This window comes from Serinus canaria, chromosome 1 (assembly GCF_022539315.1).
Source record: "Serinus canaria isolate serCan28SL12 chromosome 1, serCan2020, whole genome shotgun sequence".
Taxonomy (NCBI): domain Eukaryota; kingdom Metazoa; phylum Chordata; class Aves; order Passeriformes; family Fringillidae; genus Serinus; species Serinus canaria.
Genome location: NC_066313.1, coordinates 53,478,932 through 53,506,526, shown reverse-complemented (window position 1 = coordinate 53,506,526; position 27,595 = coordinate 53,478,932). Strand labels below are relative to the sequence as shown.

The window sequence follows — 27,595 nt, the reverse complement described above, 5'->3', positions numbered from 1 at the left end:
GGTTGAAATGATTCATAGTTTCTGCATAATCAGAGCCTTTTTATTCCTGAAGGAAAATGCATTTATAATTGTATATTTGCTGGTGAATCTCTTTAGAAGTTCTTCCCAAAAGAATGAATTTCCTATCTAAATGTTTTGATGACACAGAGGGAAGAGGGGATGTGAGCTGAGGAGAGTATGTGTCGGTCATGAGGACTACCCAGTTTTGGAAAAGTCCAAATAAAAATTTTAGAGCCTCTAGTGAGTTCTTGGCTTTTTTCTTTTCTTTTTTTTTTTTTTTTCCTTTCTTTTTTCTGGGTAAAAAGAGGCTGACTTGTGGGTGAGTTAGATAAAAATGTGAGACTGTTGGATTTTGAATGCAGAAAAGAAATTGTAATGTGAGAATGCCAGGCATTTTTTCAATTAAAACCACAGTTTTCTCAGTAGCTGTAACCTCTTCTTCCTAGGCATGACTGAACAACTTGATATTGAGATATTGAGTCATGAGAATTGATTTGGTAAGACTTAAAATCCTGACAGGATGACTTTTAACGTTGTCTGAAAAGTCACAAAATTGTCTAAATCACTAGTAGATCTCTTTACCTGTATATTAATGAACTTGTTGGGGGTACATTTGAAATATCAGTTATTGAGTCAGAATGTTTAGAGGGTACAGTTAAAAGTATGTTATTAAATCAGTGAGTTTTGCAGTGCATTAATGAATTAAAAATTGAATTAACTCAAAATTTAACATTTGGAATGATATCAGTCTGATATGATTAATAATATCGTAGAAGTTTAGCCATTGAGTAATAGTAGTTGGCAGTATGAAGTTAGCAGGTTCAGCGTTCTGAACAACCAGGTTCAGCACCTCCTCTGGTGGCAAACTTAAAAGTTAGCTGTTCATCTCATAGTAAAGATTTTAAAATGTATATGTTGGATAAACAAATAAAGCAAAAAAGTTCTAATCCTCACATCCAAAAAATCTTTTGCACTTTCTGCTGCCACAGTTTAAGGTGTATTCCCCGAATCTTTCACGTTCTAGGCCTGAAGCTTTTAGCCGTATCCATTTTTCACAAAACCTGACCTGGATTTGCAGCAGCATATGTATCAGAATGTTACTTGTCACTGATTTGAGCAGGTTCCCAGCTTGTACAATGAAGACATTTGTCTTCTGGGAAGGGCAATTTAACCCCAACTGTTTCATTAAAGCATTATTATATTTATCAACAGGAAGAAAGTGGATTGAGTGAAAGGTTGAGGTTTTGGGTTGTTATTTTTTAAAATATAACAACAGTGTTATGTTAAAAACAGTTACTGGACCTCTTAATCTAAGATCTATTAAATCTTGCTTAGACTTTGCTGTGTACCCATCAGGCCATGATAACTGAAGGGAAATGATGCTGTCCATCAGCTCTTCACAGGACTCCTCATTATCCACCTGCAGGGGTCTCATTTGAGCATAAATAAACGAGCTGATGTAGCCTCTTCAGGATAAGACTTCTGAGTCTGTAGTTCATTACATTTTGTTTTAATTATTGGTAGGGATGGCATTATGAATTAACACTTTCCTGTCCCTTCCCTGCTTTTGGTGCAACCTGTTCTGTGTCTATGATAAGCCGCAGTGAGAGCACACGAGCCATCAAACTAAGATGAATGTGCAAGGTAAGATATGAATCAAAGCACAACAGAATTCCTTCACAATGATTTTGGGCTGAGTACTCTTTCTTATAGAAAAATATCATGATAATACTTAGCCTGTAAGGTAGAACTTTGACCTCATGAAGGGTAGTTTGAAAGGAAAATGAATAAAGAAATAAAAATTAATCTACACCAGAAGCAGAAATTGTAGGCCAGGCTTAGTAGGCTATTCTGACGAGCATTGAATTATTTTGTGCATTTCAGAAGACTGTTTGTAAAGTAACCCACCCACCCCCCCCAAAAAAAAAAAAAAAGAATCAAATGGAAGAAATTAGACCAGAAGGAGCTTTCTTTTGTCTCTTCAAAATACACATTGCCATGCAGTTGTTAAACAGCAATAGCACTGATACTTAGCTGCGATTTCAGGCTGCACACAAGTGCCATTGGTGCCTGTTGGCTTATTCCCACTTGTGTCCCCCAGCAAGAATTATGGCAAACATTAGGTGGTTCCTACCTCCCTAGTCACAGGCACTGGGTTGTTTATAAGTAGAGGTTTTGTGTGTGAATTTTACGTCCTCCTCCCAAGTCTTTTTGGAGTCTGTGTATCTGATGTGTCTCATCTTGTAAAGATGTTAGATTAAAATCCTTTTGTAAACTATGACTTGTTTTAACAAGTTAAAAAAAGAAGTTGCACATGTTACCCATTCAACCCCTCCCTGACAAACAATCAGCATACTCGATATCTATTTTGGTTTTGTTTTCCCCAAAGAAGGCAAGGTTCTTTGATTATGAAGGAAAGAAAAATTAGAAGGTTGAGAAACATTCTCTTAAACTTAAGGAAGAGCTATGGGAACAGTTACATAGGGATAGAGATCTTAGTACAAAAATTACAGGTCTGTAATTCCAGTGGTTCCAGCTATGTGGTTTTTAGTTTGTTTGGGGTTTTTTAAAGGATGGATAAATATATATGAAAATGTGTACTGTTCTCATTTTGCTTTCAGTTCAAGGAAGTATTTTTATTATTTTTTCCTTTTGTTTTCCCCTTCTCTCTAGGAATAGGTATTTGATTTTTGATTATTTATTCCAAGATAATTTGTTTATTCCAGGATTTTTCTCTCTTGGTACCTTTTTGATAATGTTTTCATGGATTTCTGTTCTGTTTAGAAGCCTTAAATACATCTTAGCCATTCTTTCAGATGTTGTACCTCCTGTGTAACAGCCATATAATTACTTTATTGTTTAAGGTTGTGCTTGATAGTGTAAGTCAGCTTTCATGGCACAAAACAGATTTGTATTGATAAACTGTTACAATTATGTTGTGCTGACTTGAAGAACCATTGGGGGAGAAGGACATGAGTAATGTAGATATGGGAGATTAACCCTGACATCTGTGGGAGATGGGCAGACAGAAAGGGAAGTGATTAGATGAGTAATACTCTGCTTTCTGTGCCACTGTAAATTAGCATCAGGTATCTTTCTCATGTTTTTGCCCTTATGCCTTTTATGTACTTAAAGATCAAATAACTTTTGCTCATTTCCATTATTGTAGCAAATTTTCTTCCTGAACAGTGAGACTATTCATGTGTAAAATGAATTTAAAATAAGCAAATGTAGCATTTAAGTCTGTCAGGTGAGAAAAATAATTTTCTTCAAAGTGCGGGCAAGTGAGCTGCTTCACAGAAATTGGTTTATGTGCTACTTATACCAGATGGTAAATGTGAGGTAACTCCTCTTTCAGCAGGTCACTGAGGCAAATAATGCATAGCATAAGCAGTGTCCTCTCTTCACAACTTGAGAGGAAAAAAAATAAATAATAGCTATTAAAAGAGAGAATGGCCTGAGAAACAAATCTGGACATTGCATTTAGTTTGTTTCTTCTAACTAGTGATGTCTGTGGGCTGGGAAAGGTTCTAGACCATTAGATTACATCCTGCTGTTTTTGAGAACGTCATGTGGAATTCCCCAATAGAGGTGGAAGGTATTAACTTCCTAAGTAGACAGCTTTAAGAAGGATTATCTCTGTGGCTAAAACAAGAAATTTGTACTACAAGGTATTGGAAGAATATGTCTGTGCAGGGATCCACTGCCTTCTTTGGGCAGAATGTGGCTCCTGGTTTTATTTCTCATCTTTTCCAGTTCTCCAATAAGTGGAAGTTACTTGAATGAAATAAACTTGTGTGCCTGCACACATATATATACATGCAAATGAAATTTACATATTTTTCAACTTCACTTTTCTATTTGATGAAAGTAGTGGTCACTGTTCTTCTTTCAGAGAAGAATTTCATAATTTCTTAGTTCTGTTAGACGTCTCTAATATACCTGGAAGTCCCCTTATAACTTGCAGTTTAAGCTGATCTCTCATTATTCCGTGCTAATAATTTAAGTGTATCTGTGGTGGCTGAAGCTAATCTTGAGGACTTTCCAGTATCAAGATAAATTTTTTGTTTCCACCCTCATTTGTGGGTGTTCTGTGTACTATAACTGTAACTGTGAAATTACCAGATTTTATTATTATTTTATATATTTTATTATTTACAGATTATATCTGTAACTGTGACATTTTCTTTCATGTGCTAGTAGGAGCAGCTCAAGCAGATGAGGGAAATGTAGTTCCATACAGTAGAGGGTGGATTCAGCTGGACAGAGTATGATGTTAACACTTCAGTTCCCCAGTGCTCTGAGTCAACCTACTATAAAGGCTAAAAGTGGGAGCTAGATGGCAGTTTTTAAAGTTTTTAGAGTTGAATGAAGATTTCTTCTTACTGCTCCTGTGTTTGAAAAAACACCTGAAATATTTGTCCTGTTCAGGCTGATGCATACAATGCTGTCATGATAAAATCCATTGATCCTTCTTAGGACTGTTTTTTAATTGAGGAGTGAAAATTAATGACTTGCATCCTCCCTCTTGTGTGGAAGGCGTGGGAGAAGGAGGAATTCTTCATGAGCCATGAAGTGGGTTTCATACCAGGTGTTTGTTGTGTTAATGGAACATGTTTGTTGCCAGGTACTTTTTTTCCATCTCATAATACAAGTGTTTGGGTGCCTGTGTGAGGTTCACGTGGCAAGAGGACCCACACAGGAGCAGTTCTTGAAGTACTGCAGTCTGTGGGAAGGACCTGTATTGGAGAAATTAATGAATTTCTGTAACCCATGGGATGCACCTGTTCTGGAGTAGGGGAAGAGTAAGAAGAGGAGGGAGCAGCAGAAATGAAGTGTTTATGGACTGACCACAACTCCCATTCCCTGTTCCCCTGCACCACTAAGGGACATGGAGGCTGGGAGAGAAATAGCAGAATTATTAGAGAGGTTTAGTTTGAAAAAGAAGTATAAAGTGATTTTAGTTGCTGTTGTTTCTCATTACCCTACTCTCTTATTAACTGGCAATACATCGAATTCCTCAAGCTGAATCTGGTTTTGCCCATGACAGTGATTGGTGAGGGATCCTGTCTTTATCTTGGTCCATGAGCTTTTGCTTTGTATTTTCTCCCTCTGTCCTGCTGAGGATGGGAGTGATAGAACCACTGGGTGGGCAGCTGTTGGCCAGCTAGTGTCAGTCCACCATGGTCCACATCTCTTTGTACCCATATGGAGGTCTGCAGGAATAATCCTGTTGTTTTACTCTGTTTTTAGGGAGTTTTATGCACTTTCAGATTCACACACCAGATTCATCTCTCAACAGTATTTTTTCTGATAGTCTTAACCCCAAACAGCTGTTGTCCTAAAGAGGAAGAAATAGAAGATAAAGGTAACATTTAAATGTTGTATGTTGTCACCTAAAAGCAGGTACAATAATGAAACAGACTACTATAGTAACCTTTATTTTTTTTATTCCTTCAGACTTGTGATACTCTTTTGTACATGTTTCTTGCAGAGAAATTTCATTTTGGGTTCTTGGAACTGGAGCATGCTGTGGAGATAAAAATAAGAATATGCTAGCCTTTTGCTCCCTCCTTCCCCACTCACTTCATACAGAGGAAACAAAAAGCCCTGAAGTGATGTTTGCACAAAATTTTGGGATCACTGGGAGAGCCAATTTAAGCTGCTGTATTGTTCCAGGCTAGTTAGTCCACTACCTGAGAAAAAACATAGGGTGCATGTTTCTTACATTTGGCCATGCTTTATTGCAGGTTACTGTGGAAAAGTAAGCTGTGTATTCCATTGTGGAGTGATGGATGGAATAGAGTAAATAAGGATTGCTGGGGTGGAATGCAAGGAGGGTGTTTGTCAAATCATTTTGGCCAAACGCTGCTATTGTTGTACAACAGAGGGTTCAAGGATGTCTTCTATTTTTTCATCATCTGAGTGAAGGCTGGGGAAAAGGACTTCAATGTGATTATTTCAGAATAGACTTTCTTTTTAAGGGCTTCCTATAATAATGGTTGCAACTGAACAGCCGCATTTGAAATCTTTGGAAAACTGTGGGGGCCGACACGTTCACAGGAGCGCCCAGGGGTGTTTTAAAGTGAACCTTCCTGTTTCTGCCCCCTGCATCCGCTGGGGATGGGCTCTGAAAGAAGCAAAAGGAGAAACAGGAGAAACACCCGCGCAGGGTGTTGACCAGGTCGTGGGATCGAGGCCCCCTCTAGTGGTGACATCTCTTCCTGGCTTTACGATTTCCTGCTCTCAGCCTGTTTTTATTCAGTGCGGGTTTTTTTCCCCTTTTCTCTAAATCCTGCATTTAGCTCCTCTGTGCATTAGCCCTTTAACTTGCCTGCATATTATACACAGTGGTAAAGAAGAATATTTTGATATGTTAAATCCAGTGATTAAAAGAAAAGTGGTTGCAAAAGTAGATGTATGATCACTTTTAAATTTCCTACATCTCTAGTGTAATCCTAATTTAACTGTGGTTTAGGTGGAGATTTTTAATGTTGGGTCTTTATGAATGGGAAACAGATGGAAACGTACAACATGCTGACAGGGCTCAAAAGTAGTGCTTACCAAGTGTATGGGATGGCAGAGTTCCTTCATAATCTCTTCAAAAGACTTGTCTTGCAAGGTCTGTATGTTTTTGTCTTTCTGCACTTTCTACATATTTTGAGTCAGCAGCTGTACATCTGGATTCAGGGCTGATCAATGTTCAGATGCTATTGTTGCATACTGTGGGATCAGTAATGATGACTTTGCTTGGAATCAACTTTAGAGCTACCCTTTTTTCAATCTGATACAAGTTGTACTTTCAGAAGGAAAAACTTTGAGCCTGTGCATTACTATGTTATGTTTTTTTTCTAATAGGGAGCAGAATTATTTTTACTTTATTGGATGTTCATTGTATTCTGTTATTTGTTACTCTGTTAGCTAAGTAACTGAGATAGAAGTGTCTCTTAGTGACGAAATGCCATGCATTTTTTTGGTGTAACTGTCATGAGTAAAGCAGAATGAATTTGATGCCAGAGGTGGTGGAGGTCTTTGCTGCTTCTTTTTCACTTGTGTAGCATCATTGTCCTAGAAGCTGCTGACTGCAGTAAATCCTGTCTGTACACCCAGGATATTATTCATAAATTCTGGCAGAGGGAGAAGACAAGTAGGTATCCTGACATGAGTAGGGAGATAATGACAACTTGTAGGTCATGTCTTGTCTTAAAAGTATGTAGCACTTTGTAGTTCCGTGAGTGTTCTCGTGACTGATGGAAAGCATTTGCCTCTGGAATGGTGGATTTTCCTACCATTTGGGGGGAAGGCTAGAACAAAGTAATTGCCTCATTAGAGAGCATTGACACTGATTGATTCTCATAGGTGCAGTTATATTGATAGTAGATGACTTGCCTTCTTTGCCAAAGTGGAGGGCAGCATTACCAAAGATTTGAAGTGTCCTTTAAGTAGATATTCCAAAAGGTGTCCAAGATACAGTGCCATCATTTGTGGCTTCAGTTCCCAATAAAGATGTACCTTGCTAATGAGGAAATAAAGGCTTCTTCAAAGCCTGATAAAACTAAAGGAAGCTTACAGTATAAAAGGAAGAGCTCCATGTGGTTGTGCCTTTATAGACTTCTTTATGTATTTTCTAATGTTCTTATTTGCATTATGAAACTAGGGTTGAACTGACTAATTTTTTTAGGCTTTTACAGTGAATTGTTTGAATTCCTTGTCAAATTTCAGACATCTCATTTGAATACCTTGAATGATATCTTAGTGCAAATGCAAATAGCTTCTTCAAAATGATTCCTGTCTTTTATTCAGTAAGTGCTGAATTCTGTAGAAAAAAAGGAACTTAGTGGGCTGAAATTAAGGTTGTTTGGGCAATGTTTTTCCCTTGCAATTTCTTGATTTCAGGACTTCATAGCAAATACAGATATTTCATATATAAAGAGATATATTTATATATAGATAGATATATTTAATTATTTTTATTGTTCTGTGGTGGATAGCTTGTCTATTGCAGGTCTGTGTGCTAGAAACATAAACTTATAGTGAATTTGTCTAACATCTGTAATGTATAAATCACTTCCTTTTAATAAACTGCTTTCTTTAAAGTTCTTTGTCGAGATGTAGTAGTGCATGTGCATATGTTTAAAGAATTAGTTTTACAATTTAAAGTCTTCAGTTGTTCAGCTCTCCCATAAATAGTGTGCAATTTTAATTTAATAATGTATTAATAACTGATATTTAAAATACATTAATCACTTGAAAGTAGCAAAATTGGAGCACTTCAGTATTTTTAGTGAAAGAAATCTAACTATTTGACTTCTGGGTTGTTTTTTTTTTTTGATATTTTGACAAAACCATTTTGGTCTCTGCAGTGCAGTTATTTTATACTATGCATATATAGTGTATATATGTATAGTGGCACTTGTTTGTCTGGCTGTAAATTGTGAAGTCAGGAAGGTCCTATTCAGTGGCAGCACTTCATTGTGGTGGAGTTTGTCAGAGCTCTAGGAATGAAAAGGTTTTGCTGCAGGGATGGGGGCCAGTAACTACTGCAGTTAGGGCAGCGTGGTTCCTGGCCACGCAGTGTGCCAGTTACCAAACAAGGCTTCGAGTCTCCTGTTAAATGCTTATTTACCAGTGTGAACTTTTTTGCTTTTTATTGTTCTCTCACAGCTAAGGAAGTGATTATTTTGTGTATTTCCTGTCTGGCTTCCAACATAGTAACACTTCTCATACAAAAGCCATGTCGTTGTGCCAGAATTCTGCTGACTTTTCTAAAGATCAAGATTCTGTCTAATATTTTTCTAAACTGGCTTGCTTATTTTTTTGTGTTCTGTTACTTTATTTTGGAGTTTTAACAAACTTGTTCTTGGCAGGGAAAGATGAAGTGAAGCCAGATGTCATTTGAAAATGTCTTGGTGTCACAAATAATGAATGAATGGTGTATTTCATTTAAAACAGGAAGCTCACTCCATTGCATGGACTCCCCTGCCCCATTGTTTTGTATTTGTGTCACCTAGTTCAAAATGGAAGTTACAGGAAGTAGTGACCTCAGGTGAAACCTACCTGTACTGTCTTGGCAATGTTCTTCTGCTATCATAGATTCATTAATTTGTTAGATCTCCCTTGTGTTGCACAATCTAAGCGAATTGTTTAAAATTCTTTTAAACACTAGCAAATTCCACCACTCTGTTAATTTCCATTTCTGTGGCAAAAGCCAGTCTGTACAGTAACTTATTATTAGTAATTACCATGAAGTGTTATTATTCAAATTAGTGATGTAAGGGGGCTGTGCAGCTTAGCAATTTGGGAAGTGTAGAGTTAAAGAATTGCAGGAAGAAACTAAAGGTTTGCCAACTAGTTGTTTCTGTACTTTAAAAATATTGTCACAAGTGGTTTAAAAATGTAGTTTCTGCATTCTTTTCCCTAAATAACCCAAGAATGCCTTAGCAAAAAAAAAAAAAAATTCAGAAAGTTTATGAATGGTGACAAAACCGAGGTACAGGCATACTGTTTTTTTCAGTATGCTCAAATGATTCTGCAGTTTCCTAAAGTCTTAACCCTTGTATTTTATCCTAGAACTTTTATTTCAGGTTAACTCTGAGTTTTATACAGACTTACTGTAAGATGCAGAAATTTTAGGCAAAAGTACCTTCATATAAAGTAATATCATAATTATGTGAACTTCAGAGGTTTCTCTACATGTTTGCGTAGGCTTATAATGTACAGTATAAAACTGGAATGCAGGCTGTTTTCCTTTTATTTTCTTATAACATGTGCTCTCCTGTGTGGAATTTTCAGAAAGCTGCTAAGCTTTCTTCACAGCTGCATCATGTTCAGAGGCTTGCATTCATTCTAGGATTGTATAAGAGCAATCTGTTTTCTTCTTTAACTTCCATATGATCAGAGAGATCTATTTTTTTGGCAAAAGTTATACCACTAGTTAAAAATGTGATGGGCATTCTGTATGTCAGATTCCATTCCAGTACTGTGTGGAATGGAAGACATTCAGATTTCCTTTTAATGATACCTTCCATCAGTAAATTATAGTGACAAACTTCTGCTTTTCTATTAAGTTATGTTGCAACAATGTGTAAATAAAATGTGCAGTTTTCATTCCCTTGCCATATACTGTGAATAGCTTAGATTATTAAAAAAATTTTATTGTCATCATTCTCATTATTTAGGAAGCAACAGTAGATACAAGTGTTGAAATTATCTTACTGTGATGACTGCACAGCAACAAATAATTGACTTCCTTTGTCGTGCATGTAGTGTGTCTTATAACCCATGGTCCTGTGGATGACAGGAAGGGATTTGTCTGTGATGATCTGTGTGGTTTTATTTTTCTTTCACCAGTTTAACAGAGTTAAAACCTTGAGAACAAAAGATAGCAATAAATAATGGGGGGGGGAAGGCATTTAACTGTGTTAGTAATACCTGTTTTAGGAGTTGGGTCAATCTAGTTGCTATTTTGCTTTTTTGAGATACTAGAATTTTTTAAGAGTGAGTCAAATGTTGTGGCAACAGTCTTATTTGATGTGAAGATAAATGAGAACAGGCATGAAGAGGAAGTTAAGGTGGCAGGCTGCAGTTTTCGGAGCTTGAGAAGAAGTAACATTTTAGTGTTCACAGGTTTTGATCTGTATATCACTGGAGCAGGATCAGGTGAAGGATGGGTTGTTACTCTCTATCTAGTTCCATACAGGTTGTTTTCACCCTGGACAGGAGAGTTCACTCGTCTGGATTTTGCTGCTCCTTCCATTTTAAAGGAGAAAGCAGGATATTCCTGGAAATGTCACCCCAGAAAAGCATGAGTTTAAAAAAGTGAGGTTTTCTTTGCACTTGATTTGTAAAATATGAATAGCCCCTGCATCATTCGAAAAGTTACAGCATGGCAGTCATCTGTTAATATCTGATAATAAACATAGCTAGAAAGGCAGCAGAATTCTTTTGGAATGCTGTGCTGATAATCAAGTGCTCTCAGGATCAATAGAAAACAGTAAAGAATTCAAGCACTAAACCAGAGGAACAATGAAGAGCTTTCTCCTGCTTGGAAGCAGTAGTAAGTCACTCAACAGGAAATGCTTTAGTTTGAAGTCAGAAATGAAGGGAAGCAGAAGGTGAGGTAATGCTGTATCTAACCACCATCAAAGCCTGCTAAGAGAAAGCAGAGCGATTAGAGTTGCAGTTGTATAATAACTTAGAAGTGAATAATTTTGGTTGGAGTGCTCAATTTGATCATGCTACCATAGGGTCAGCAGAGCTGCTTTCAGTTACTGTGCCTGCAGGCCATCACAATTGCCTTGGTAGGGCATGGAGTAATGAAACCAACTTCTTGTTGGAAGCAATGAGGCGAAGCCAAGTGGAGGCTGACAAGACTAGAATGTGCTGAATTTCAGCTCACACTGCAGGAACAAGAACAAAACTAATAAGTCCTGGCTGGTGATAGGTTTGAATTCAAGCTGTGCTGCAGCACAGCCAACTTCAAAGGAAGTTAAAAAATTCTTCGGACTTCTACCTGTTTGTTCACAAAAAGCAAAAATGATTTATGGCCCTAAGGACAGGGCCGTGGAAGTAATCCATACTTTGGCTGCTGTTTTCTTTTTATTTTAAGTAAGCTTTGAAATAAGCTTTGAAGGATCAGGCACTAGGCTTAAAATAGCAGTAGTGAAGTAAGGAGATAATTAAGTTCTATTTCTTTTCCTTACCATCAGACATTTCGCTTTTTGCGTAGGTGCATTCCTGTTCCTTCCACTTCACAGGTGACCATTCTTCAGGGCAGGTTATCAGGCTGGTGACATGGCTAGGTAGCATTTGTCTAGTTTCTGAGGATAAGATTTGTTCTGCCACACTACTTAAACAATGATTTGAACCCGGTTGATTCAGTTGAAAGCTGCCATGCATTATTATTTTATGACTTGAGCTCACATCAGTACTATGATACCTCATTCTTCATACAGTAGTAGTTAAGTAACAAAGCTCAGTAATGTTTTTTCCTCCTAACTTTCCTTTGTGTATGTGTGCTTAGAATAGCAAATGAAGAATGAATAACTGATCAAAAATCAAAAGCTTTTGTTTTCTGGGTACAAGCAGTGTCATGGGGGATTGGAATCCATCACTGTTGTCTTGTATGTACCTATATAAAATCCATTCTTTAGGACCACCACTGTTTCTTTGGGTACCATTAATTTATAAATGGTTTAGACTCAGGAAATACAGGCCAGTTTGAAGAATTACCTGATTTATTTATTTATCTATTTAAATAAATTAAAATCTTGGTGGTTTGTTTTCTCTCAATGCTGTCGTTACTTACAGATGTCTGTGTATTGGCTAGATCTTTGGTATATTATATGAGCTTTGGAATCTGTTTGTAACTATTTCCTTAGCATATTGAGTTCTGCAAATAATTACTTTTTATCAGACCAAATAAATCCTAATTGAATGTTTGCTCTTTTATATGCAGCCTGTTCCATTTCAAAATTGTAGAAGTTTGCACTAGCTTTACTTTGCATTAAAAAGACACTGATCTAATTTGCTGTTTCCCTGTAAATTATATTTATTCACTTACTTTAATAAAGCACAGCTTTTCAAAGTATATCTTTCTAATGGTTCAAAAAATATACCTTCTCTCTTTCCTTTTTTCAGATTTATCCAAGAATAGGTTAACTGAAGTTCCTACGGAGTTGTGTCATTTTGTGTCACTGGAATCACTAAATCTTTACCACAATTGTATCAAAGTTATACCAGATGCCATAGTTAACTTACAAATGCTAACTTACTTAAATTTGAGGTAAGTTTATCTTTGCCACATTTTTTTGTTTATTTGCAAATATGTAAAGCTTTTTTTGTCTGCACTTTATAATGTTCTGGAACAACTGATTGCATTTTTTCATGTTACTGAAAAGGGTAACGCAAAAGCTCATTGGCTGCAGAGACAGCTCTGTATGAAGGCAGCGTAAATGCCAAAATGTAAAAATAATTATTAAAAGAAAACCAAGAAAGTTAATCCAGTTCTGTCCCTTAATCTTCTAACAAATCCAGAATGCTAATCACATCCACAGAGTTGTTTTCTTTTAATTCACTTCTGATGACAAATTTTGTAAAACTTGACATACATTTTGCAGTTCAAAAGATGGAGGGACAGAGGATTTATATTTTTCACCATGGGGAATAGAATGGAAGAGTGAGATACTCTATCTGTCAGTAGCATAGTCACATTATGAAAGAAATATAGCTGCTGCCTTTTTGAGGAGAAAGTGGCAAAGAATTAGACATCCTTGCCTCCTTTCCAGGAAAAATCTGTGTGAATACTAATCAGTACAGAGAATTGCTGCAAATTAAAGTGCAGGTGAATGCACATGTGCTCCTGATGGAGGACAAGTGAGCCCTTTTTCATTTGGGGAAGGTGTAGAGTTTTCTTCTTAGTTTAATGTGTAAAAACTGTAATAGTGAAGATATATCAGTTTGCTCTTTGTGAGAATGAGGTCTGAGTAGAAGGTGAAGTGGTTCTTGGTCTTTTAAATTCAGGGAATGAAGTCCTGATCATTAGTTTTATCAACACTGAAGATCTTTCTCATGTCTTATTTTCTCAAATCTGTATTATTACTATACTGCAGTTTCGGCCACTGTGGAACACAATTTCTTCTTAAAAATTTAAGTGGAATAGTGTGTCCTGAGTATCTGCACACACAAGAAATAGGACTTGAGATTTTGAATTAGGGTTTGTTAGATATACATGAAGAACTTAAAACTGGATTAAGTTATTAAAAATACATAAAACATCTTGGTAAATTTAAGAATTAGATCTAACTTGGTTAGAATTCAAAGTCATGAAACAGTGAATTAGAGCTCTGTGTAGTGATAGAATTTGACTGAATCATCACAAAACTATGATAGATTTTATATCACATATGACAGTAAATTGGACAAAATAAAAGCAATTTTTTATTTAAGTAAGGTTGATTCTCTCAGTTTAAAATCCCCCCTTTACTTTGATGTGTCCTTCCCCATGTTAGTTGAATGTATTGAAGAGTCTGAAGAAGGAAATACATCCTTGACTTTCTAACCACCTTGCTTCTTGGCAAGAAATACATAATAGATTTTAAATGCATATTTTTCTGCCTGTTACCAGCAGAGCCCATATGTTGAATAGCATTAGGAAGTGATGCCAAGAGATCTATATATAGTTTTTGGGCCTTGGTGGATACTGTTCATGTTTTATTTAAAGAAATTCCTTTGAAACTAATAATGATTTATTACTCACTTGCCCTGCTTATGTTCTGTTCCTTATCTCTTACTGGATTGCTTCTGAGTTCTGTGGAGCTTAAAAATTGGTTTTACTTTTTTTTTTATCTGTGTCTGATCTGTGGCATAGGGTTACTGTTTTAGGCTCTAAGCTTCCTCCATTTGAGTTCTTTAGAATTTGAAACAATACTTCCAGGTAATTTTTCAAAAAAGTTGTGTCTTGGTCTTCTGTAAGGACATTAGAATTAAGAAACCTGGCTCCACAATAAGTGTTCATGCTTTTTTCAGCTTCTGCTGGTTAACAGTCAGAGTTCTCAGTTTTATTTTCTTTGGGTTTATTACTTGATATCTGTCTGTATCCTGGCATGCACAGCAGAGATAGGATGGTAGTTTGCTCTGTACGACATTTAGAGACTGTTTTGTAGAGCATGAATATGAGCATCTCTATACGCAGTTTTGTAGCACGCTACTGGTCTAGCTCTTAAATAAATGCTTTACAACTTGTGGAATTTTGATTTTTGATTGTCTTTGTTTCATGTCAATATTGCAACTCCTACTGAAATTGCACAGGATAATTTTTACCATGTGTTCCAGGGTATAGTCATATATCTTTCCTTTCTGAAGCCTTAACATGTAGGCAGGAGCTAAAAAAAATGGTTATACTGGGGTACCACTTCAAGTTACTGTTCATTGTTTTACTGCATGTTAATAATCATAAGAAAGGAAATGTAATATTTTAAGGACATTTTAAAATATTCCAGAAGAGAGTAACTATGTTATTCTGATAAGCATAAAGTTTCTTCTGGGAACTGAGCCACAAATTACTATTTTTAATCTTGTGGACATCACAAAGGGTCATGATATTTGTCATCTTTAAGCTCTAGTTTATGAATCTTGGGAAGAAATGAACCACTGATAGTCCCAGAAAGTTTGCTGCATTTACTTGGGTTAATAGCACAGAACCATAGACCAAGAAGTACCAAGTAGTCTTCAACTATAAATGTGCTTTAAATTAATTGAGAAAATATCCATTTTGTCTGTGATTTATATATTTGTCTTTCAGCTGGAACAAAAGGCATCCATTTTAATGGCACATAAAACCACAGGAAAGTTTAAATATTTGCAAAATACTGTCTCAGTTGACTTTCCTGTATCCATTAGGAAGGGAAACAGCTGTTCTTTGTGACAAACAGATTTGTTACAATGTTGTTAAACTGATACAATGCATTTTTTCCACAGTGGTAAATTCTGCAATATTGTTAGTCAATAATCAGGTGTTTCTAATGTGCAAGTGTCTTCTTACTTATTGCCTTTTGAAAATTTCAATTTTATCTGCATAAAATATGACCCACAAAAATGAAGACATTTTGCAGCTCTCAGTGTTTGTGAGTATACAGTAGAACATCACCAATGGTTTTAATATTTTTTGTTTTGTTTTGTTGCAGTCGAAATCAGCTTTCTTCTTTGCCAGCTTGCCTGTGTGGTCTTCCTCTAAAAGTCTTAATTGCAAGTAACAATAAGCTAGGTTCCCTTCCAGAAGAGATAGGTCAGCTAAAACAGTTAATGGAATTGGTATGTTACTGATCTTTTTTTTTCACTTTTTATTTTGACTTCTTTTGAATTTAAATAGAAACAGTAAAATTCACTTTTCACATATATTTGAACAAGTACTTAATACTGTAATGTAGTTTGCAGAACTTAAGTTTTTAACTTCTCAAGTGTGTTGGATAGTAACACAATAGGAGTTTCCTTTATGTTCTTCAGGACTCTTTTAACATCACTGCCCTTGGTTCATTCAAAACTCAGTTTAAAAGTTCCTCATCTTTACCAGTGTTGTTCACTGCCTGCCCTGGCTCCCTGTTTCACTGTATCAAGTCCTTAAGTGCTGGCATCAGGCTCTGCAAGGTTGTACCCCCCTGTAGCACTCTCCCCTCCTGTTTCCTCTCTGTGTTTTTACTATCTGCTTACCGCACTGCATTCCACTCGAGCTACTGGTCTTATCAGTCTCTTTTCATTTTATTTCACTACATTTGTCATGCAACCTTTTTTTCCGCAACCTTTTTTTCCTGGAACACCCATCTAAACAGATCTACAAAATGATTATACTCCTTGTTTTCAAAGCTGTCTACACTAATACTGTTTTTACAACCAGTAGGTAATTTAGAATATATTGTTCAGTCAATGACAGTCTGAAAAAGCAGAACTTATTTGGTACTATAGCATAAAAGTAATTTAATTGCTCATGTTTGTGGAAAATATATATGAGAATGCATCCTTTTCTCTCCCTTTATCTTCCTCTGCTATATATGTAGGCTGAGACTCTGAATTCTTTATGACATAAGTCTTCTGGTTATTTCTATTCATTTTGACCTTTTGAGATACAAATTGAAAAAGTGTATTTTGACACTGCTAATTTATGCATAGTAAAGCAATCAGATTTGAAATTCCTTCCAGCTGCTGCTATCTCCATTGACAGCATTTACTTTGCATTGCTTTTCTGTGCCTGAAAGTGCCTTATTATCATATTCTTGTTTTTATAACAGTTGTTCCTCCAATAAATTACGTTACAGAAATAAATAACATTGCTTGAGGCCCCAATCCTGATATTGATTCTTCATAGGTGGTATGAAGTGGCAACTGTGATATTCTTGAGCAGAATCACCTTCTGATATTCTTGAGCAGCATCCTGTAGTATCAGGCTTCTGTTATATATTAGAATTGATGTGGCTGTTGATGAGGATGATGGGGGTAGTTACTTTTTCCTTTCTGAGTTACAACTGAGTTCAAGACTACCAAGTTTGTTTTCTTTGGTGAACATTATTAATTTATCTTATCAAATATTTTAAATTTTTTTGTGTGTGTAGTGGGTTTAGTGAGATTTACACAGATGGTTTTGATTATTCTTAAAAATATGTTAAGTAATAGCACTGTTTTTGTTGTGCTTAAAATAGACACAATAGAAGGTGATGGTTCCAGTTTTATAAATAATTTAAGTTAAATTTAGTAAAAAGGTTAGTAAAAACTAAAAACTTGAAATCAATGTTGATTATACCCAAAGCAGATTGGGTTTGTTTGGTTCAAAAATATCATGTGTTTAAATTCCGGATTTTCATATTGCTTTCTTCTTATAGTATAGTTTGTGTTACTGATTGTCATGAAGAGCAAAACAATTCTTACGCTTTGTATTTCATATGACAGCTCTAGCTATGTTTCACTTTGGTAGCCTAGAAGATACACGAAAACTGAAAAAGGTCTAATGCTTGTTCTTTGTGATTTAGAAGGCATTGGCGGGGGGGTGCTGAATGAAAAACAAGTTTTTGTTAAACTGAGCATGAGTCTGTTCAGATGACCTGATTACACAGTTTGATGCCACCATGTGTGTTTGGTACATTTCTAGTGAAATGAGTTGCACTATTTAACTGGAAATGACATAACTGTGATGAATTGGGAGAAGCAAATAGTGGTAGGATTGAGAGTGGGGAATCTGAGTTGGCATGTAAACTGTAAAGCAGTTTAGATAATAAGGTGATCATTGTTCTAAAACGAGTAAAAGAAACAAACAAAAACCATGAAGTCATATTGCAGTTGTTGCACAAAACGTTCAGCTGTGAGAGCAATGCCAGCCTGAAAAGCATGGGATTCAAGCAGAAGCCTCACTCAGCCTTCTGGCAGGGAGTGCTGTTGTTTTGGTGTGTACACAGTGGTGGTGCTGGCCTGGGCCAGGGGATAGACCCTGAGATGCCACCTGGCTCCATGCAGTTCTCGTATCCATAGGACATTTCTGAGCAACCTCAGGTTCTCCAGATGTTCCACAAGCGATGTGCAGCAAGATCTATATGTACATAGCAAAGGGTTCTTTTTCTCTACCTTTTTCATACAAAATTTACCCCTATAGTCACTGTAGAATGATGCAAACGTAATTTGCTGCCAATTAGATCTTTCCAATAAACTCTGCATTTTCCCTTCTATCCTCCAAAATGGGGTAGGTAATGGTTTTCCTATTACAGGTATGTTTTTTTATGAATTTCATACCTGTAGCATAGAATAGTTTTGATATTGCATGCAGAAAACTTTCAGGTATTCTTTTAAATTTAGGGTTCTAACAGCTAACTTTTTTGGCACTTGTAGCATAAGTTTTTGTCCCTGCAGAATACATTGTAATGATTTGGCAAAAATTTTGGTAGGGAAGTTTACTTTTATTTGCTGCAAAAATATCTTTGACTCAATCATGCCTCTACTGTCAGCCAAGAGAGTGCAAAATTAGTGTGAAGAAAATATGAAACTTACTTTCTGCCAAGGAAATGTAATTATGCAGAGATGGCTCAGTAATTGTACCCAAAACTATCAGATGTACAATAAAATTCCATTCTCCGTCCTATCAGGCAGTATTGCACTTCTGCCTTCTTCAGATAACTGCCCTCTCTGTTTCTGGGATGCTCCTATCTCATGCTGGAAGCCTTCAAATTTCTCACCTGGGATTTTATGTCCTTTACTTCATTTGTCTAATCAGAGACAGCAGCCTGACCACGTGGGACTTGCTGTCTGCTGTTTTCTAAAAGAGGCCGTGTGTTCACACACTGTGTAACTTCTTTTTACTCTTCAGTATGGCTTCTGTGTCATAAGCTCTGACTGAACCCAGGTGCTTTTTAGAATAATAGCTCAGTCAGGAGTCCTGAGTTTAAAGTTATGTAAGGAGGAAGTTCACCTCAATTTGAATAGTTTGGATAAGCTTCTCTGTGTGTATGAATAAATGAGTTAATATGGAGTCAGAGTACCCTATTGTTTTTTCTGTTTATCTTGCTGAACATACATGCTGAATTGGATTGGTTTAAGGCTATTTAAACATTACCATAAACAAAGGGAAAGTGTTGATGATTTGGCTTTCATGCCACTGAGCTTCATGCCACAGAAAGTAATGTTAAATTTCCTTAAGTTAATAAATGTTAAGTAAAACCCTTACATTTCTCTGATTTTGACAAATGGCCTTGTCATGGCAGGACATGGTCTATCTGGTGAGAACAAAATAGAATTAGTACCAGAAGTCTGACCTCAGCAAATACTAGTTCCCTATGGAACTTGAGTGTTTGCACTTCAGTTACCTGGAAATGTCCCTGAAGCGGAGTTCCAACCTGCTGGTTGCATAATTCCTTAAAATATTACTTGCTTGGAAACCATAGGTGTTTGATAGTATTGCTTCCATTACTGCCAGTAATGAGAAAGTTTAGCACTGTCTCTGTCACATACACACTTATGAAGTCTAATAATAGTCAAGAGCACAACTATGAATAAGTGTTACAAGTCATTGTTTTCATAGCTATTCAAACAAAGTAATAAAAAAATGCAAGTTGGATGACGGTGTTTAGTAGGGTAAAGGATACTGCTGTCTCTAGAGATCTTGTGAATGCTGACACACTGTCACAACAGATCAGTCTTATCAAGGATGTTTTGAAAGGCTGTAAGTGGAAGTGGACTTTGTTTTTGAGGTTACACACTGCCAGCTTGCCTTTTCTCTTTTTGATGCTTCCTTTAGAATTCTCTGTCTCTTTCCCCGACTTGTTCTGGTATGTGTGCCTAAGTATACTTGGTCTAGAGTTTCTTTGCCACAAGGTGACTTGAAATTCTGTGCCCTTAAAATCAAGTATCTAATTATGAAGTAATTTAAAGACTGTAAATTAAAAACAGGACAGTAAAGCTTTAAAAATAAATGATCAGGGAACAGTGCAATTAACCAAACTTTGTGACAACTTGGACAAAAATGCACTCATTAGCTGGGATTTCTAATTTCCTTGTCTAAAAGCTACAGTAATTTCCTGACTGTGTTTTGAGAAGGGAAGGAAGTCTTGGCAGCATTAGGATTCTATTACAAGAAGAAACTTGTTGGATACAGGGAACAACATTGCCAGATCATATTTTGGTTTAACTGTAATTTTTTTGTTAAGTAGATTTTAGGCTCAAATATAGGGAGTTAATATAATGCTTTTGACTAGTATAAAGCAAGCATCTTCAAAGGAATGACTTGGTAATCTGGCTTCTCAAACTTTTGTAGTCTAAGAGCTCCCACATACTTTATAAATGCTTTTTAGACAGTTGAGAGAGTAGGAGTATTCAGTTGGCTTTTCAGGAAAATGGGGCATTACCCCATTTAGCTTTCATACTGTGAGATACTATTTCCTTCTTTTAGTACTGAAATGACAGCACAATTGGGACATTACTGAAATTTGCAGGTTGCCCGGGATGTGAGCAGAGGTTTCAATGTCCATTCAGCAGAAAAAATGACAGCTAGTATTTAAAAATTGTCTCATCACAGACTGACTTAATCCAAGAAGTTGACCTTCATGCACATTCATAGCAGTTTTTTCCTTGAAATAGTTAAGTGAAGCCAAATAAGCTCTGTCCCTTTTCATTAAGGTCCGCTACATGCCATGATGATCAAATACATGCCTTTACTGAGCATCATTACAGATGTTATTGCTGTATTACTATCATTATTATTATTACTATTATTTATTTTGCTGAAATATTCCATCTAGAAGAACAAGAACTATTTTAAAAATTCAGATCCACACACTAGTGTTTTTACATTTCCTCCTAACATATGTGGTTATATAATCACTATACCAAATTCTTCAGATGAAGAAAATAGAACTTGTTAAGTAAGTAGTTTTGAGTATTTCTATAGAAATTAAATTAACTTTCAAAATTAACTTGTTCTCCAAATAACAATTTGCTCTGGTTTTAACTAATGTGCAAACATTTTCCTATGTGTTTTTTATTTTGTTGTGACTACAGGACATAGATTGTTGCATTTTTTCAGGTTAATAAAATGTCACAATGATAATAGCATATTAACTGTGAACATGTAGGAGCTGAAAGTTCATTATTATTTGTTATTACTGTTTTACTGTAGGATGTCAGCTGTAATGAAATCACAGCTTTGCCACAGCAGATAGGACAGCTGAAATCTTTAAAAGAACTGAATGTCAGAAGAAATTACCTCGAAGTTTTACCCCAAGGTAAAAGCAAATGAACAAAAAAATATCTTCACAGTAGCTCTTCTTAATATAATTTTGAAAGTATTTTTAAATCATATAAATAGGTATTATTTAAAAACAGCTATTGCTATTGTGTTCAAATTTATTCCATTTGGGTCTGCAGAATATAGTATTCAATGGAATCCACTGAAGAGCAGTGTGTGAGGTTTCTTCATGTATCTTTATGATTCTAGGCAACTTTTAAGTTGAACAAATGTTTGAATGCAATATAGGAACTGTCAGCTGAGTTTCATGGGAAAAAAAAAGTCGAAGTATTTGCTTTCGAATTTCTTGTCACTTGTTTAACAACACTTTAATTTCACAGTATAAAATGGAGTAAATGTTGATCTTATTCCTCCCTGAGTTTGTATTTTTCCTGAATGCAAAAGAAGGGTTATTCAAAATATTTTATTTTATGCGGAAAATAAAAACAGATATAACACCTTTTCTCCTTTTTTTTTTACTTTTAGAACTAGTACAGCTTCCCTTAGTAAAGTTTGACTTTTCCTGCAATAAAGTGCTTGTGATTCCAATTTGTTTTAGAAAGATGTTGCAGTTACAAGTATTACTGCTTGAGAATAATCCTTTGCAATCTCCACCAGCACAAGTAAGTAATAATTTAAGTTTTGCCTTAATGTTGGATGGCTGCTAACACATTTTAGAGCGTAAAATGTCACCTTCTGCAATTGCAGGCTTCTGAATTTCAGTCATCACATACTGTTGATAGTTGTTGATATTTAAATAAGACATAGGATGTATCTAAATAAGACATAAAAAATATCCTCTGTTCTCAGTAAGAATTTGTACAGCACTTAAACCAACACACATCTAGAAGATGTCCATTCTGATAGCAGTTAATTTTTGTGATTTCTATTTGCATATGAAAGTTAACGATGGAATATGTGTATAATTTTGAAAAACAGTAGTGATAAATTTCCTGGGTAATTTTTCTTTCTGGTAAATTAATCTAGTTCTAGAAGGTTCTCCAGTGATTTGCTAACTTTAACTTGAAAGATATGCCTAAATAGTCTAAAACATAATCTGTGTGAAATTTATTTCACTTTATAGTGTAAGGTCATAGATTGTCATGCACAAAGAAATAAAACTCTGCTTTGGAACTGTAGGCCACTCTGAGTAATAAAGATAAATGAATGCAACCTATGTTTGCTGCTTAAGGACAGTTTTGTTGTTGTTAACTTAGTGGACAGTAGATTCAAGCTGCATGTCTCAAAGCCACAAGTGTTCTGGCTCAACAGTTGTAATAAAAATTCTGAAGTATTTCAACATTGAAGAAATGCTTTTCATAATTAATAGTGATGCTACCTTTAAACTAAAAAATACAAAGCAAGAAGTGTTCACTTAAAGAAAAAGAAAATTCTAAAATGAAGGTGAATTCCATCATAAGTATGCTTGGACACTATTAAAAACAATGTGACCAAGAATATAAAGGGCACACTAGTTAATTAAATGTCATGATACACTAATTTTGAAATAATTAATTACTCTATTTATAGTTAGTAATAGGCCATATAATATATTTTAATGTTTTGTCTTTGAGTTAGAAGCTTGTTTGGATTTTTTTAAAGAAGAATACATTATTTTCTGGTTTTCTGTATTAGTCTCTGAGGGGATTTATACTGGTACACACAAATAATTGAGTATGTAATTGAAGTACTTAGTAATTAAAAAAATCTATTTTCTTTTAAGTGAAATTTGTAATATTAGTTGAATTTCAGGGAGGTTTATACTAAGTGACACTTGTAATAAATTGCTTTTTAATTCCAGTTATAAACCTATTTTTTTCCTTATCCCACAGATTTGTACAAAGGGTAAGGTGCATATATTCAAATATCTGACTGTACAAGCCTGTCAGATTAAAACAGCAGACTCACTGTATCTTAATGCTATTGAACCACAGCATTTGCCACAACCTGTGGAAGAGAGGTATGTATGAAAGTCTAACAAACAATAAAATAGTATTTATCTTTATGTTCCACAGTTTTGTTTCTTTAGATGATATTTAGAGTGTACTTTGCCCGGAGATTTGTTTTACTTTTATTCTAATGCAATCCCCGTAAGAGTTCAGGAAATTAAAAATCAATTCTGATTAAAGTTAGCAGCACATTAGTTAAGAGTTTAAAAGTGAACCTTACTTTAAATCTAACCTCTTTCTAGTGGGCTCCTGGAATACATTGAAAATAATCAGATGGTAGTTAGATCAAGCCAACACCTAATGTATCTATCTACACATTAAATTTAATTTCATGTGTTGTTTTATGATGTGTTTTATGATTTATATGCGATTTGTATGTTTGCACTTTTGTGACATTTTAATCTTGTTTAACTCATCCAAAGTCATCTGTTAAACAAAGAGAACTGCTCGAATGCTTTTTAAATGAAGTCTGCTGATTTGTTAGCAAAATGAGGCAAAATCTTCTGTCTCATATCAGACTTGTAGGAAATGGCATCTTGAGCCATAGTTTAAGGACAGGAACCAGATAAAAAGCAGCTCCTTACTATGAGAATCTCCATAGCTGGTTGGAAATAAGCTTTTAGCCCAGTTTTTCTCTGCTAACAAAGGCAATGTAATATAACAAATCAGAGAAAGTATGATATCTTTGAAGATAAATACTCAATGAAAACAAAGTGTTGATATGAATAATAGTAGAGATGTTACTGCTAAAATCCAGAGAGGAAAAAAAAACAAGTTGTTACGGAATTTCCTTTTCAGTCTTCTCAATAAGATTTGACTCAAATTGTTGTTGTCCATGTACCTTTGGAGATCCCTGTGTGAATTTCTGTCAGATAAATGTCAAAGGTGAGAAGAATCCAGGATGAAAAGTAGATATTCCATTTGGGAAACACTGACTGGTTTTCTGTTTTGTTCTTTTAGTATACAAAAAAATTGACAGGAATGTCATGTCCTGTCTGGTATTTTGGTCATATTGAAGAATACAGGTTAGGGTAAGAGGATGGTAAGGGTGGTACAGAGTAGATTTCCAAAGGCAGTTTCTGCAAAACAATCTTCAGTGTTTACTGGTAAGAGGTAATTTAAGATTAGGATTAATTAATCAGATATCTTATTCATGTTAAGACTGATAAAGCTCCTTTCTTAAATTGCTGTGTCAATCTGAATTCAGTATCACAGCTTTCAGGATAGCAAATAAAGGGATATAAGGTGTATTTAAAAAAAAAAAATTAGGTGATGAGAGTACTGCATCTAATAGTGCCCTTTAAAATGAGTAGAGGTCATATTGGGTAATGAAACCAGAATAGAGCGCCTTTGCCGTTGTTACAGTAATTTTCTCAAAAACCTAAATTCCAAGATCTATTTTAAGACAACAAAAGGAGGTTTCTGGGTTAATAATTATTTCAAGCCTTAGGGAGATATGAGTTCTGTTTTAATGGATCAGTGGTTGCAATTGTATCAGTTGACTCCGCTTTGAGTTTTACTATTTTGGTTTCTTCTCCCATGGCTAAATTGCTTCAATCTTGTCCTGCTTAGCTAGTAACTAAGCAGTTTTGCATAGTGTATAGACAAAAGCAAGCTAGTAGCAGATTATTTCTGTTGCTTCATTAATCCTTAGGCTGAGTAGCCATTCAGTCTGATCTATTTTATCATCACCAGATTAAATGTTTGGTGTTTTACTGTACTAGGCTGTTTCACCTTCTACCATTAGGAATAGTTTGAAATTTGCTCAGAGTTAAGTGAAACCAGAACAGAATTTGAATGTAAATGCTATGATAGGTTTTTACTGATTTTTAATTTTTTTTATTCACGTCTAGCATTGATGACATCTATCCAAGTAAAAAGGACTCAGATTCAGGTGTTGGTAGTGATAATGGTGATAAACGTTTGTCAGCAACAGAGGTAAGTTACCTGTCTTTTGTGTCAAACTACTCTCCCAGCACTCATATTTTAACAAAGATAAAAGAAGATTGTGGGTTTTTTGGTTTTGTTTTTGGTTTTTTTTTAATTTTTTTTTGTCTGTGCACTGTCTGGAGTGGGCATGAGATTCTTGTTTCCAGATGATTACAGACTTATCAATAGTGAATCCTCTACAGTTTTCTGGCAGTTTACATAATCTAGAGAACAAGAAACAAACCAGAATTCATGTCTGCTGTTTTCTGCAAAGTAAACATGGTAACAGGTTACAAGGTGATGACTTCTCACATATTTTTCTCTTTGCCTGGTTACTCTTTCCTGCTGGGAATTTAAAGTGCCCAGTCTCAGTATGTTCTGTGATGTGGTAATGGAACATTGCTGTAGCGTAAAAACTTCAGAAACTTTGCAGATTTTAATGTGTTTAAATATTCTGGCATCTAGGCAAAGCTGAAACTAAACCTTCAGATCTTTTCCTGAACTTTGCTGTTTGACTGACTGTCAGACTGAACTGCTGTCTCACTTTGTGGGACCAGTGTTGCCCTAAGCAGTTAGAACTGATTCACAGAGGTTTTGTCCCAAGGTACTCTAGCTGAACTGGGCACTAAACCTGTGGAGTTGAACTAAGTAGATAATGATAAATAAGTAAATAATTAGCAGTATAAATCAGTGATTATTATCTTTCTGAAATATACAGTAATGGGATTTGTGGTCTGACTTAATGGGAAAGGCCTCACATTAAAAGGATGATCTTCTTGCTACTTAAAATAGTTTTACACTGATTCTTTAGTGGTTTTTGTCCTCCTTTGAGGAAAAGGCATTTTGTTTTGAAACAAATATATGAAGACTCAAGCTTAGGTACTGAATTTATAGTTAGTCAGTAGCAAACTGAACATGAATCCAGTTACTCACTGATTGGTCTTTTAAATACAATAGTTATTAAAAAATCTCATGTGAATTTCCAAGTGTTTGGGCAAGTTTCATGGTAGATGGAAATGAAGTGGAATTGTTACGAATTCTAGCCAAATCTCTAATGGTTTGCCTGTAGCTGTAAGAGTATTGTCTGTTCAGAAGCATTTACAAACCATTTTGCCAGTCTTACTCTTCCTGAAGCTCAGCTGGCTTGTTAATGAAACTTTTATCCCAGGATTTCCTCTTTAGCTATAAATATCACCTTTAGAAAATAGATCATGCTACCTGTAATCAAAAGGTAGCAATTGAAATACTGCAAAAAATATTTTGAATATTACCAACAATGAACCAATACATTTTTAATAGCATAAAACTTTTTTTATATAAGAACGATTTGCTCATTCTATCACCACCTGACTGCTACTCTATTTATAAGGAGAAATAGATGCTGAGATGAGTAATCCCAAATGTATTTGGTAGTAAATTTACCACGCACTTGCCTTCTGATGTGACCTTTAATACCTGTGTAACACATGGGAATTGTGCAAAAAATACTACCATGATGCTCTCATGTGTTGTGTCTCTCTCAGGCTCACATGTGTTGTTAATTACAGTCAGAAAGTTACATACTGAACTTTGGATGAACATTAAATGTTCAATCATAATCATTAAAACGTGATTCTGGAGGTTTTTTTATGAATATAAACTACTGTTCAGTGCATAGGTAGTGGTTATTGAGTTTCTATTATTTTACTGAAAATACTACAATATCACTTCTCATGTGTAACTTAATAAATAAGTGAATCACTTGTTTGAACACTAATGTAGTTTTTAGGAAGCTTACTAATAGACTTTGGATGAATACACAGAAGAGGGAGTACTTGATAAAATGAACAGTTTATATATGTCTCTTGGACTTTGTAGGGTCCCTACAGCATCAGTTTTCCCAGCTGTAGCCATCCAGGGCACTTCAAGTGAAAGGTATCTTGCAGCGTTGCTGTAAAATTGACCATTGCAACTTGAAGGCAATTTCTGCCTTAAGGCAGTCTACCATTTACCTCATCTTTTAGGAAAAATACAGCATTTTGATTATTTTTCTCCCTTCATTTGGCCTTATTTTTCCTTTTGGTAAAATTCATTAGAATGAAACGAGAAAGGTGTCTGTGCTTTATTACCTGTATGAATAACGCATTTGTACCAACAGGAATATATGTGAAGAATCTTTCAAAGTGCATCATCTCAGTTCTGTCTTAGAATAATGTTAGGTATTTTTGATTCTGATTTGTCTATTGTCTTCTCTTGCTGTCTCAATAAAAAATAAAACTGTGGAAGAAGGAACTTGGATACAGTATTTCACCTGTGAAGGAGTGATACTTTTGTATTATCCAAGGCTGCTTTGGATAGTTTTTGTTTCATAGTATAGTGGCAGGAAACACCTGGAAAATTAGTTGCAGAATTCTGTAGTTCCTGAAAGGAATTTGTTTCCAAATTGAATGGTCCGTTCCTTTTTTTTATACCAACACTCCAAAAA

At 35.4% G+C, this 27,595-nt stretch overlaps 1 protein-coding gene across 3 annotated transcripts in view; it reads left to right on the top strand.

Annotated features, from left to right (window-relative positions):
* LRCH1 (leucine rich repeats and calponin homology domain containing 1) overlaps nt 1-27,595 on the top strand; it is a 114,066-nt gene that overhangs the window by 39,353 nt on the left and 47,118 nt on the right. For all 3 annotated transcript variants that reach the window (XR_007776642.1, XM_050970244.1, XM_050970240.1), the window contains exons 2-7: nt 12,640-12,784; nt 15,684-15,810; nt 21,146-21,251; nt 21,740-21,876; nt 23,086-23,213; nt 25,056-25,140. Coding sequence is in view for 2 of the 3 variants with exons in the window: in XM_050970244.1 (XP_050826201.1) it covers nt 12,640-12,784; nt 15,684-15,810; nt 21,146-21,251; nt 21,740-21,876; nt 23,086-23,213; nt 25,056-25,140 (728 nt within the window). In the remaining variant the exon portion in view is untranslated. The remainder of the gene's footprint in view (nt 1-12,639; nt 12,785-15,683; nt 15,811-21,145; nt 21,252-21,739; nt 21,877-23,085; nt 23,214-25,055; nt 25,141-27,595) is intronic.